Source organism: Nicotiana tabacum, chromosome 11 (assembly GCF_000715075.1).
Source record: "Nicotiana tabacum cultivar K326 chromosome 11, ASM71507v2, whole genome shotgun sequence".
In the NCBI taxonomy this organism is placed as follows: Eukaryota; Viridiplantae; Streptophyta; class Magnoliopsida; order Solanales; family Solanaceae; genus Nicotiana; species Nicotiana tabacum.
Genome location: NC_134090.1, coordinates 158,085,269 through 158,099,974, shown reverse-complemented (window position 1 = coordinate 158,099,974; position 14,706 = coordinate 158,085,269). Strand labels below are relative to the sequence as shown.

The following is a 14,706-nucleotide window of genomic DNA, read 5'->3' as shown; positions in this document are numbered from 1 at the left end:
AGTCAGTGCATCCATCACCAGGGCAAATAGGAATGGGCTGAGCGCAAACACGGAAATATAATAAAAATAATCACATCTACTGTAAGTGGTATTTCACATCGGGAGAAATTCAAAAATAGCCAAATTTACAACTGGTCGTTCAAAAATAGCTCAGTTTCAAAAGTAATCGAAACTTAGCCACTTTTCATGTAAAGATAAATCTGAGTGAAAACACTGTTCAAAACCCAGAAAATACGCCAGTATATTATACTGGAGTTCCAGCATAAGTATGCTTGAACTCCAGCATATTATACTGGAGTTCCAAGATAAGTATGCTGGAACTCCAGCATAATATGTTGGAGTTCCAGCATAAGTACACTAGAACTCCAGCATAATATACTGGAGTTCCAACAAGTATAATTGTCCAGTATAATATACTGGAGTTTGGAGCACCAGTGCTCCAGTCTCCAGTATATTATACTTGAGTCAGCAAAGTATACCGATCCAGCATAATATGCTAGAGTTCATACACAGATGCACCGAACTCCAGTATATTATGCTGGACCGGTCTCTGTTGCAGCCAAATATTGGCTATTTTTCATTGACTTCGTAAATACTGGCTATTTTTAAACGATCAGTCCAAAAACTGGCTATACCGCGCTATTTTTACTTTCACATCTACTATAACTCAAAATCGTAGATTTGCCGGAGCCAAAGTAGTCTGTCTTCTGAAGTAACCTACAGCAAGTCATCTGTCTCACATGGCGTAACGTGCTGTTTTCCCTTCCCTGAGGATTTATTACTTTATTAATTAAAGAAAGAGATGAATATCACCGACACATATTCGTTCTTGTGTGATATTTATTTAACCTTATCCTTTCATTATCCTCTTTTATTTATTTAATCATTCATTCATTTGTTTTCTATTGACTTTCTAGTTTCTCATTTTTTTTTTCAGACCTCTTCTTTTGTATTCCTTCTTTGAATTGAAAAGAAGAGAAATGAAGCCACATTTTGGTACCAAAATGTTCAAATCAATGATTTTCTATGCCATTGTTAAAGTGCAGTACTCAACTCAAGTTCTTTTAGTTTAAAACTAGTCAAATTAAGTTATTTATCGACTAGTCCTTTCTTGGAGCTCGAAAAAAAATCAAATCACATCGAGTGTATTGCAAGTCGCCTTATCTTGTATTTTTGCAAGAGATTGTTTCCACTGCATGATCTTCTAATCACAACAATACTTATCGTTGTCACAAAACTCTCCTTTCCGAGGCTTAAGAATGACAAGAAAACCGTTCATCGAGCATCGTTAAAATATAATCCCTTATAAACTAGTCACTAATCCAGATTATTTCTTGAGGTAGGAACAGAAGCAATCCACAATGTCGGATGCTCAACTTATAACAGATCCCACAAATAATGAAACATTAAATAAGATTCAACGAAACATTAGTGTAGACTTTATGAAAAGTTGCATACAGTAATAAATAGTGAATTACAGTAGAAACCAATGGAACTACTATTAATGTACAATTGTACAGAATACATTTGATTCTTAATGTACATACACCTACGTGAATGAAAGAACCAACAGAAACCAAATGATCTCTACGGCGTCTGTTCGACTGCTTTATTCCCGAACAATTTACAAATGCCAGTCCACCCAGTCACAAATCAGTGAGTCTAAGCGAGTCAACGAGAAACAGAACGAATCCTTTTTACATGTTTCTCGACGTGTTCTTCATGTTCCTAACATAACAATTTTTACATCTTGATAATTCGACGAATTCTTTAAGCGCCAACTTTCCGCGCTTTAGTATCCAGAATCTTCAAAGGTTCAACATGCTGTTTCCTCTGTTGCTGAGACCAGTAAGCATGGGCTGCTAAGACCCTGTCCAGAAGATCCTGAGGCACCGGCTCTCCCCTTCGTTGTTGCGGGGCAATGCTTGCTGTATGTACTAATGTCTTCCACTTATCCTAATATAAATCAAAGCACCCCGCATCACATGGATGATGGGAACAATTATTAGCTTTGCCAAATATAGATTAAAAATTAATGAGATTTATGCTTATCTAGAAGTACAACTCATATGCTCCCCTTTTGCTTTCTAGGCAATCATTTAGAGCTGTCATAAGATTTACTAAGCCATTATAACAACAATTTACAATATAATAGAACTATGGGATCATCAAAACACGTGAAGCATCTTGTCATATGGCAAGAGGCCTACTTCTCATGCTGAAAAAATTATCTAAGACGTGGGTTGCTAGGTCCGGACAATAATGAGACCATGACCTTGATTTGATAAGATCAATATTTGACAACGTCAAGGATGTTTAAGAAAAAAAACCACATTTTTTGTCAAGAACTGGCATAGTCCATGTAAAAGGAACACATGTTCTTACTACATTAAAATTTCGGAAAAGATAATGGCACCCATAAGATGTCTAACCTTCAAGTCAACATAAGTACGGTGATCAGCATTATCAAAAGCACGCATTTTGACATCACGCCACCTGTATTTTCAGAGATAATTACAATGCAGTTCCCTAGTGGACAGCAAATTCTAACTGAATTACTTGCAAAGAGGATTTTAAGTTCTCATACCTTCCAGTTCCAAGATGCTCCACAGCTTCAACGAGCGCTTCTACCTCTGCAACTGAGAACGGTCTCCGTATTCTACGTTGTGAAAGTTCAGAACGTTTGCTTTTCTGGTTCAGAGGAACCATAGCAAGTGCATCAGGGTTAACCGGAGGAACTATGACCAAGGCTCTAGAATCTGGAACAGCTATATCAGATGATGAATCAACAGGATTTGCAGGAAATAGCTCTGCTGGATGGTTATTCTCGTTGTGCTTGTCCAACATAGTCTCTGGAGGATCTGATGAAGCATTGGTAATCCCCAATTCTGAGATAGGACTGGATCTTCGCCTGAGTATAGCAATCATTAATTAGTCTGAACACAACCAATAATTATCGCCAAAAGTTATTGCAACAACCGATCTTTTCTTTATTAACTATCTAAACCATAATTATGCAAAAGCATATATATGCTCAACTCTTCTACCATACCTAGTTAGATCCTGATCTGCAACATATGTCGATGAAGCAGCCACATCATTAGGAGATAATGGACAAACTTGGGTCAACTTAGGCTCCAAAGTGAAGCCCAAATTATCGAGGTTGCCATTCCGGGAAATACCAGCCTGCTCTAGAGTTCTATTGTCATCTCTCACCTTCTTTCCCTGGAGAACCATCCCCACCCGCAATCCGCTTTCGAGTATAGCTGTGACTGCATCCATCACTGTTCTCTGCATAAAAGAAAATTATCATTTAGTGTTGAGAACTTCAAAATTTACAATACAGAAAACTTTCAATATCACCATGAATCAAAATATTTTCAACTACTAACATTATCATTCCTCAAATTTAATGTAAGCTTTCTGCATATCAGAAAATTCTTAAGTCCACCCCAAGAGAAAGTAACCGAACACTTGGTGCACACGGATGCATAGAATGTTTAGGGATATGAGGAAAAGGAAACAGAAAATGAAAAAGGAAGGAGTACCTTCAATGAACCAACAGTTGCAGTTTCAGGAACCTCTATGTAAAGTTCTGGCACCTTGAAGGACTTGATGCTAAATTTTACTGAAAGGATAAATTGGACCAATGTCAAAAGTCTGAGAAGGAAAAATATGACAATCCAGAAAGAAAGAAATGTATGGTATCAAAGTAAAAAATTGAAAACATAAACGAAATCCAAAATCTCTTACCATTAGGATCCTTCTTGTGATGATTTTTAACTGTGACTGAATCTGCAGTCCCTGTAAAGCAACACAGAATATTACTTAGTATGACAACATAAACCACTGGGACCTTCAACGCAAGGTTGATAATAAGATATTGACCTCTTGGTGGGATGGCATGAGAGGTATTAATGTCTCGCTTGATTCCCTTTTCAGGTGAATTTGAAATGCTTTCACTACTGGCCTCCTGGTAATATGCAAAAGCAAAGCCATGGTCACTCAATTTCCTTCTCTTGGAAGGAACTTCAGGTTGGCATCTCTTGCGTGCACGTACACTTTTCCTATTGACGTAAAAGGACTCCACTCCAGTATCTAAACACCAAATCCATGTAGTTAGAAAATCACATGAAAAGACGACAGAAATAAGTATAAGATAAGCGTATGCTGATTAAATCTCAGAGGTATAGCCTCCACTTACTCGTGTAAGAACGCTCATATTCCTTCAACTTAGGAGCTACTTTCCAGCGTCGAGATGTCAGCATCTTCCTTATTCTCCTGTATCCAATTCGTGATGTTGTCCTAAAGGTCCTTAACTTAGTGCTATACCTATAGCACCCAAAAGAGTTGTCGTCATCATCTCTAACACCTAACTTTACACTGTTCCTTTGCTTTACAAAAGAAGCTCTAGGAACCAAATCCCTATACAAGGATAACTCTACACTATTCTCTGGGCTAATTAAGGCATTGTTATTAACATGTTTTTCAATTGGACCCTTTACACTGCAAGTGTTAGTCACAGTTAAGTCGTCAATCTGTTTGCTGTCATCATCTAAGTGTTTTTGAGTGATTTTATTATCAAAGTCTTCAACTTTGGCGGGGAAATTTCCGTCAGCTACATTGACCTCCTTGCAGTTTTCCAATGTCATGTCAGAGTCAGAACCTATAACAGTAGAAGTATGCTCCAAGATGGAATTATTTTCTGCATAATAAGGTTTATCGAGATCATGTTTTAGATTCTGCTCTCGGGCTGCAGGTTCTGGTATATAAGCGCTTTCTACACAACTCCCCTGGTCGAGGCACTCTGATTTCACAGCTTTATCTTCTTCCACTTGTTCACATTTAATACCATCCCTGCAATCAGAAAGCTCGTATTTTCCTTCTGCTACATTACTAGAAGTAGAGCTTTCGCTCTCCTGTAAAAGCTTCCCAGCAACAGCCGCCAATAATTCAAATGCACAAATTTGATCATCGTCAAATTTTTTACTGGAACCTCTCCTCTGAAATAAATCAGAATCGCAGAACATACTTAGCAAAAACATACATAAATAAGACTTCCAATTAGACAATTTAACAGTTTCAGTATCCTAACCGATCTGGGAGCTTTCGGTATAAATGGAACTTGAAAGCCATTGAAACCAAAATCTAGCTTCTTCTTAGACACCATATCTCAGGAAGCATGCCAACAAGCGATGATCCAAAAGCAATTAGCCAATTTACAAATTTCACAGCGATCTACACAAGAAAAGAAAGTAAGTTATTAATCATACCATAAAGCATTGACCAAAAGCAGATATGTACATCATTCCAAAGTTAGAAAATTAAGAACATTAAAAGCGACTAAACATACAAAAAGGCACAGCAAAAAATGTAATTTTTCTACATGAAACAAACACATTTTCTCCAATACACTGTTTCTGATTGACAAATACAAGAAAAACACGTCATAGACGTTAGACGAACAATCATACAATATACTATATGCAGAACCTAAGATCCTTCCAGTACACAAATCACAAGTAAATGCTAAAATGCTTATTATAGAACCAAAAAAAAAACGAAAAAAAATAACTCTTTTGTTCATCAAGATGAATGAAATAACAGAAAAACTAAAAAATTCTACAGAATTCTAAGTAAAATATTTCATGCCTTTTAAGAGATCCAGCTCTATAGGCCAACTTCTAGTTAGCAATAATTCAATCGAACAGCTGGTCAATTACTGTAATTTCTCTTTCGAGTTCCATAATTTGGAGGATATAAGCGTAGAACTATCTCTCAGTAACATCAAATACACACAACCAAACTGAAAAAACAAAAGAAATTCAGCAAATCCGATCAGATCTTCACGTGATCAACCTGAATTTCACCATAAAAATTCAACCAATTCTCATCATCCGAAACACACATCAAACTCTTATTAAAAACAGCACCACAAATTGCATCAGAAAATTGTCAAAAACCGCCACCTACCGCAAGAATTTTGTCAATATAATTCACAACGAGCAAAAAAAAAAGGAGAAGAGGAACATAAAAAGGAATAAAACGAATTACCAGAACAGAAATCTACGTATTGTGTAGGAGAATTTTGAATTCAAGGCATGAATTAATTGCAAAAAAAGGAAGAATATACTTATTTATTACTTTTATTTACTTTTTTGGTGGGTAAGTAAAGTGAAAGTGAAATTGTGGACAGGATTGAAAAACCTCTGGGTTTGGTAACTGCTAAAACCCCTTTGGACTCATTTTATAGTTGGTGTGTCTTTTTGACCATAAAATAAAATTTTAAAAAAAAAAAAAAAAAGTTGGACCACCTATTTAAAAGGGTAATATTGTCCAATAAGTTAGAAGGTGTAGACCAACTATATCTTAACCCCTTTTGTTTCGCTCACCACCACTATTCTCTCATCATCCCCATCTCTTTACCTAGTACTAGTATAGGTTCTAGTTTCTACCACGTGGAATATTTTTGTATGTGTTTAGACCTTATTTGGTTGAAGAAAAAAATAATACTCAAAAAATCAAATTTAAAATAAAGGATTGTCTTGAAGCAACGGTAATATTGTATACGTGTGATATATAACTCTAATGCAATTAATATTTGTATTAGAGTATGCTATCTACATTATATTCCTTAAGATACGGTCCTTCTCCAAATCATGCATGAACACAAAATGTTTTATACACCGAGCTGAGTTGCTTTTTAAATTTTAAAAAAATATTTGAGAACCTAATTTTAATAAAGGTTCTTTATTACTAGAGTAATTATTTGTGTAGTTAAGTAAATTTTACTTTAAAAACATGAACAATTTAACCAGATTCATACCGATTGGTTAAATTAACACTAAATAAATTAAAACGTTAAAATCAAAGTACATGGATTGAATAGCACTCACATATGTGGTTTAATTGTTAATAAAGTGGGAGGAAATTTATGAAATTTTTTTATTAATTAATTTCTTTTTATTTGTCTAATTATAAGTTTTGTTGGGCGAAGTTACCTAATAGTAAGGTGCGCAAGAAAAATAGATAAATTGAATAGTGAAGAACATTGTTGAAATTTACAAGTCAAAGTAAAATTTAGAGAGCAAATTGTACAGAAATTTAAGAGAAAAAAGTCTCGTGTACAAAGTATTATGTGCGTTCAGGGAAAAGATTGCATCTCAAGGGATGTGACGTAGACAGCATACTCTAATACAAATATTAATAGATATTTTTACGACTTAAACCCGTAATTTACAGGTCACGCATAAACAACTTTAGTATGCTCCAACTTCTCCTTCAAAATGTAGAGAAATTTATGAATGAATTTTTCATAGAGATGAATTTGACAAGTCGAGGAGAAAGAGGGAAATAACAAAGAGCCCATGAGGGCAATGACCCCATAAATGAAAGGAAGAAAAGGATAGAAATAAAGATAACGCAGAGGACCACACTTACCAAATTTTGACGCACCCTTTTAGCAATTTTCATATTTTTTATTATCAATTAGAAAGCAAAGACAAACAATTTCTTACAATGAAAAGATTGGACAAGAATGACGCTCTCCTAATTTTCTGATTCAATTAATCTGATTTACATTCTGACTTCTCTATAACAACATCCCTATATAATAGTCATTCATTATAAAAGTAAAGTTTTTATTCGAAACCGATTATTATGTTATGTTATAATATATGTCTTTTATAATAATATTTTTTACTATAGTAGTCAAAAAATATTGAAATAAAATAAGATTGTTATAGAAAGATTTGACTGTATACTGAAACGTTTTACTATTTTTGAAATTTAAAATTAAAATCTTTGATTAAGTGGAGAAAAATATCGACTATCTTCACATATTATTTGCGAAATAACAGCTATCAATTGATCATCTATTGAGAAGAAGATAAGTCACCAAAACAAAGCATTGGGTACGTCACCATTATTTTATACCATGCCACGTTTATAATTTACAGCCGACTCAACATTTTGCCTTTAAGTCTAATTTATATACTCTAAAATTAATAATAAAACATTTTACACCGTCCTATATACTATTCAAGGTATATTAAGAATTATTTCAACTCGTTCGTTTCGACTTTAAAAGGAATTTTGTAAATTCAACTGAACTTATCACTTTCAGCTCAAATCGTATGTTAATATACATATAAAAAGATAACACTTGTTTAGAGTTCACTTAATGTTAATCTTAAATTCGAATCGAATCGAATATTAACATAGTGAGTACTCCCTTCGTTCATTTTATTTGTCCACATTGAACTGTGCATAACCCTTACAAAATAATAAATAAAGTGCATAATTACCATAATACTCATATTAATTGACAAAACAGAAAAAATAAATTATTTTTCTCTTAATATGCGAAAAGTGATAAATAAAAATAAAAATTTATTTTTAGAAAATAAAAAATGCAAGGAAGGAGACATCGCATTCTGTCGCATTCATAAAAATGCAAAGAAGAACAGAGACGAAAGTGAATTTAATAGGCATACGCAGTCTCCTGCCGTACATCTTTTACCATCATTATCTTCATTTTAGTTTGAATTGACTTCTCTCTCCCTTTCTCCTCCTCATTTTGGTATTTTATGTCTGTTATATAAATTGAATTAACTATCAAAATTTGCCTAATTAAATTCTATAATATCGAATTTAGAAGTTTAATTGCACTACTTAATTAACATATGGAAGGAAGAACGAATTAACGACACATCTTCAAATGAAAAAAAATATCCATGTTCAGTGTATACATCAAACCTATTAATACTTTTTCACTTACTTAAAAATAATTAATATTTGTTCTCACATCAATATTCCACTTAACTAAATTCATGTAATTTATTGTCAACAACTAGTGTTGTTACTTCTTTTGTTCTAATTTATGTGAATTTTTTTTTTGGTCTGTTCTAAAAATAATAGTAAAATTTTATTTAAATTTTGAAATAAGTTAACTTAAACTTCTAATTCTACCCTTAATGAGAATCTTTTATAATCACACAAATACTCTGACATGTTTAACACCATAAGTTTCAAATGAATTATAAACACACAAATATTATAGCTTGTTTAAGATCACAAATTTTAAAAAATTTAATTTTTTTCTTAAATTTCTTAGATAACTAAATATGTTCACATAAATTAAAACAGATAGAGTAAAAAAAATTGCTCTTTCAAACCCAATAAAAAGACCAATAAATTCATGGCCTTATCCCCACCCGAAAAAGGTATAGTTATTATAGTATAGAAGTAGCATATAGTTTGAGACTTTAGGATATTCTCTTCTTTACTTTGTTTTTCTTTTTCTTTTGATGATATATAACTTAAAATTTAGAGGCAAAATGGGACAGCTGGAGCTACGAATACCAATGAAAAAAATAAAAAAGGCTAGTTACGACGGAGTTTGTTCAGCCAATGGAGGAATGGATTTGGAAAAGGCATAAACGTCGTCTGAAATTAATTATATTTGATAGTCGAAAAAATATTTTTTTATATATATATATATATTATCGATTATTATCTTTTAAAACGGCTAAAAAATTTCTCAACACTTGACGGCCTCAATTACAGTTCTTGAAAATAGCAGAAAAATGAAAAAGGAAAACTACAAATGCAGTGTGCCATGCACAGGGCGGATCTAGAGCAAAGGTTATAACGGGTTTTCGTAAACCCAGTAACTTTTGCATATATCCTGTATTTGTACTAAAAAATTCATTAAAAATATAAGAATATTTAGATTGAAACTCAGTTCGTTGGTTCAGTTATCATGTAAATTAACTTGAGATTGTTATAGGAACTCATAAACTTAAAATTCTGGATCCGCCTCTGGCCATGTATGCACTATTTTTAAATGAAAAGTTGATAATAATATATACTTTGTTCATTTTCAATTGACATGAGGCAATTTTCAGTCTGATACGTTCTACTATAATAGTTGGCAATCTTTTGTTAATAAAACTATTATATCAAGAATTAGAATCCACTTAACCATTTAAAATTTAACTTTCATGTATTATTTTAACTTTTAAGGACTATCTTAATATTTTATTTCTTTATTGTACGCATATGTTTAATATTTGTATTCAATCAAATTAAGATCATTGTATAAAATATGAAAAACGTTTATTTTTAAAGTCTTCATACAATAGAAAAGTTACATACTCCCACTAAACCTTAACTAAGAGAAATGAGTGGACAAAAGTGGCTGTATTTGCTTCCTCTCTCTTCATTATCTCATTCCGAATATAATAATAATAATAATAAAAAGGTGCAATGGCGACGACCAGTTAATTGCACTCGATGTTTACCCTGAATTATATTAAGAGCCCGTGTAGATAAGCCTCCAAAAATTACTTGTTTTGAAAAGTATTTTTGTTCAAATTATTTTTCGAAAAAGTATTTTTAAAAAAATAATTGTTTGTATTTGGCCAATTCATTTTAGAAGTGCTTGCAGTATTTGATAAACAAATTATGTTTGACCATTTTTTCTAAAATGTAATTTGAGTATCAAGTTACAAAGGACAATAAATATTCAATTTACAATTAGTATTATTTGTAAAAGAGAATTGAATTTATAAAGCATAAAGTAAAAATATATATTAAGGATTTTAGTCAATATAAAATATAGTTATCCAAAGAAGTAATATTGGTATATATATGGTATTACTTATTCTTTATATGACGATTATTTTCTAACATATTAATAAAATCTACTCCATAAATTCTACACAAAAGAAGAGATCTATTAAATAATAGGGAGATTATTTCAGAAGAACAGGAGAAGAATAAAATTATGGAAAGAAGAAAAATAAAGAAATGGATGGTAGAAAAACAAAAGAAGAAAAAAAAAGTAAATTAATCGGAATTAGTTTGAGAAATATAATTTTTTGGTAAGAATATTTTTGTCTTAAAAAAAATAATTTTTTGCTTTTACTTCTTAGAAGAAGCTAAAATTTGCAGCTTCTTTCCAAAAGCAAAAAGCTACTTCTGCTGGTGCTCAAAAGTACTTCCCTGTTTTGGTCAAACACCTTTAATTTCCAACAAAAAAATATTTTTTTGATATAAAAAAAGTACTTTTAGCCTCCTAGAAATTTGGCCAAACATGCTCTAATATACTTCCGCCGGTTCACAATAAGTGACCAATTTATTTTTTTTATTTTGGTCCAAAATAAGTGTGCATTTATATAATCAAGAAAAAATTTAATTTATTTTTTCAAAATTATCCTTATGTTCGTATACCTAAAAAGTCATTTACTTCTCACATTTGAGAAGAGAAGTAAGTGCTACTATAACTATGGTGCAACATTTAATAAAGGGTAGTTTAGTCACACTAACTATTTTCGTCTAGAATTTTAGTATTTCCTTAATGGGGGTGCCCAAAGCAAATTGGTCACTTATTGTGGACCGGATGAAAGTAATATATATCGGTTTGATCCAAACATCACGTAGATTTTTAACTTATTCAAACTATACAAGTATAACACGCAGAATTACAAAAGGTTGTGATTGAATAGTAAGTATTACTCCATCTTTAACTAAAAACTTCAATTTGAGTTTTGTGAATGAAATTACCTTTCCAAAATAAAATTTCCTTACACGAAGTGGGCATTTTTGGACATAAGAATTGTAAAATTCCAAAAAAAAAAGTGAAATTTTTTTCAAGTAAAAATGGTATTTAAAATTAGAGTTGTGTTTGGACATGAATATAATTTGTGGTTGTTTTTAAATTTTTGTGAGTGATATGAGTGAAAATTTTGAAAAATAGCTTTTTGGAGTTTTTCAAATTTTCGAAAAATTTCAAAATTTATCTTCAAGTGAAAATTAAAAATTTTAATGGCCAAACACCGATTTCAGAAAAAAATGAAAAAATTTCCAAAAAAATGAAAATATTTTATGTCCAAATTGTTGGGCTCATTCCCATGTTGTCTAGCCAAAAGTCCAATGGCCTAATTGTAACGACCCGGCCAATCGTTTCATGTGTTACCGCCCCGTTTTTTCTATTTTTACTTCGTATTGTCTTGTTCAGCTGTATTATGTATTATCGGGTTGGTTGGCTCAGGTTCGGAAAGGTTTTGGTAAGGTTTGAGACACTTAGTCTCTTTTGAGTAACCTTAAGTTGGAAAAGTCAACCGGATGTTGACTTATGTGAAAAAGGGCTCGGATGTGAATTCTGATGGTTCGGATAGCTTCGGGAGATGATTTGGGACTTAGAAGAGTGATCGGAATGTGTTTTGGAGGTCCGTAGTAGATTTAGGCTTGAAATGGCAGAGTTAGAATTTTGGCATTTTTCGGTTGATAGGTGAGATTTTGATATAGGGTCGGAATGGAATTTCAGGAGTTGCAGTAGGTCCGTTGTGTCATTTGGGATGTGTGTGCAAAATTTCAGGTCATTCGGACGTGGTTTGATAGACTTTTTGATCAAAAGCGGAATTTGAAAGATTTTGGGAACCTAAAGCTTAAATCCAATGTTATTTGGTTGATTCGATGTTATTTGATGTGTTTTGAAGATTGGTATAAGTTTGGATTGTCACGACCCAAACTGGAGGGCCGTGACTAGCACCCGACCACACTTGCCGAGCACCAACGTACATTTTATCTAACCTTCATTATTATTTTTTAGGGCTGACGAGATCAATATAAATGATAGACCTGGATCATGGACAACCAGCAATAAAATATGATGGCATGAACATACAAAGCAGGGGATGACTAGACAATCAAGAAACTACATATAAGGTATGAGCTACCACGCTACTATGAAAGACTATACAACAAAAACTAGCCGACAAGGCATACCAAACTATACATGAGCCGACACCTGTCTATGAGCCTCTAAAGGAACGTAAGTGCTGTAACATAGCCGGAACAGGGCCCCGACATACCCATAATGTCTATAACAAAAATGCATACCAAGACCAAGGCAAGTCCGGAGAAGGGATCTCGCCAATCACCGCTGAACTGGACAGCCTACTGTGGTGGGGGAGCTGCACCTGCCTGTCTATCAGGACCTGCAGCACGACATGCAGCGTCCACAAATAAAAGGACGTCAGTACGAATAAAGTACTGAGTATGTAAGGCAGGGAACCATAAATACGATCAGTAATGTAAGCAAGGATAGAGAATATACAACCTGTAACATCTTAGTACCTCTGAGGGCTACTTACATGAAATGCATGATACATATGTATAAATACATAAACCCTTAAAACATTCGCCTCTGTGGGCATCATCATCATCATATCGTACCCGGCCATAATAGGCTCGGTAAAAAAACGTACCCGGCCATCATAAGGCTCGGTAGAATCGTACCCGGCCACGTGGAGCTCGGTAAAACCCAACTGATCAGTGGTTGCACAATAGGTGCCGTACCCGACCAACTATAGTGTGGCTCGGTAGAGTAAAATAGATACATATATATAATGCATGCTCGACTCATGGAATCACATTCTAAACCTTTCGGAGTGACGTAAGGTCGGTATCCTCTGTACACGTTATTAGGACTAACTCTTCACTATGAACCTTATAAGAATCAGTAAGTACCAACAACATTGATAACATAAGAATAAGAGAAGCAACATTAACATCAATCGTTCCATAAGAGGGAAAACAATGTAAGTACTGCTAGCTTCTAAGAGTAGAGTATCTTGGAAGCTCGTTCATTACATTATGTACAATCGGAGTCGTGCAAAAGAAGGAAATGGATAGCCTCACATACCTTGTATATACTGCCCCAATCTCAAGCTATGCAATTGTCAAAACTCCTTAGTCTACAATAAGAGAAACAATACTATCGTTATCATTTAAGCGTCATAACTATTATGTATCGATCACAACCTATTTTACGATGAAAGGACAGCACCTCCCCTATATATATGACCTCACACCATTCAAAAAAGTCACCAAACACCCCAAACAATATCAATAATAAACATATTGAGCCTCCCAAAATAGTCCACACACAGCCTAATCATTCCATACATACGACGACCACCGTAGTCGTGTCAAACAACCTGGAAATGTTATGAATAACTATCAGCCCATAACCCTACATATATATGGTGTTTCTCCACACCCTTCCTGCTCCAAAACTCCACAAGATAGTAGTAAAATACGCAGCCCAACAACAACGCAAAACAGTCCACAAAATAATAACATTACTACCAAGCCTTTCGATATATATTTCACAAGTTCTAGCTTCAATGTCTTAGCCGCAACATGGATAATCTTAAATACATATAGAGTAAGAGGTTCCTTACCTTTATACAGAAAGAACAATTCCAATTTGACCTTAAATTTCCATGAAATATCCCTCTAATGCTGCCACAACAACAAAAAAGCGAAACTAGCGATCAATTAGTGTTTTTCGGCACTAGAATCACTTTAGAATGCTTGAAATTACCTAGGATTGATATTAAGAACATGAGGGAGTATTTACAGAAAATAAACCCTTTAAAACAACCTCCCACACGAGCTGGAACGACACAAAAATGAGCAACAACAAGAAGAACAAGAGACTTACTAGCGCCACGGAATTCCCGACACTTGATTTGTGTTGTTTGCCCCTTTTTGGGTCTTGAATCTTGAGAGAACCTTGAGAGGATGTTCCTAGGGTTCTAAGGTATGAAAATAGTGAGAAGAAATGACTTAAAACGGGTTGGAGGCAACCTATATAGGTCCAAATATCTTAAACCGCCTTAGTGGGCCCCATAG

The 14,706-nt window shown here is 33.7% G+C and overlaps 1 protein-coding gene across 1 annotated transcript; it reads right to left on the bottom strand.

The window, feature by feature from the left end:
• Positions 1–1,416: 1,416 nt before the first annotated feature.
• LOC107821362 (telomere repeat-binding protein 4) lies at positions 1,417–6,245 on the bottom strand. Its single transcript, XM_016647802.2, has 10 exons — positions 6,055–6,245; positions 5,096–5,238; positions 4,205–5,003; positions 3,889–4,098; positions 3,754–3,804; positions 3,549–3,628; positions 3,053–3,291; positions 2,588–2,911; positions 2,433–2,496; positions 1,417–1,956 (listed from the first exon to the last, which is right to left on the bottom strand). Exons 2-10 carry the CDS (start codon positions 5,168–5,170, stop codon positions 1,771–1,773), a joined length of 2,028 nt encoding a protein of 675 aa, XP_016503288.2. The 5' UTR covers positions 5,171–5,238; positions 6,055–6,245; the 3' UTR covers positions 1,417–1,770.
• Between the last annotated feature and the right edge of the window lie 8,461 nt (positions 6,246–14,706).

Bases quoted from the DNA above. Each gene is read 5' to 3' on its own strand.
- LOC107821362 (XM_016647802.2), bottom strand. From the start codon at position 5,170: ATGGTGTCTAAGAAGAAGCTAGATTTTGGTTTCAATGGCTTTCAAGTT. The intron at 3,629-3,753 runs GTAAGAGATTTT...TTATCCTTTCAG, and splicing joins TCACAAGAAGGATCCTAATG to TAAAATTTAGCATCAAGTCC. The intron at 2,497-2,587 runs GTATGAGAACTT...CTGAAAATACAG, and splicing joins GAGCATCTTGGAACTGGAAG to GTGGCGTGATGTCAAAATGC.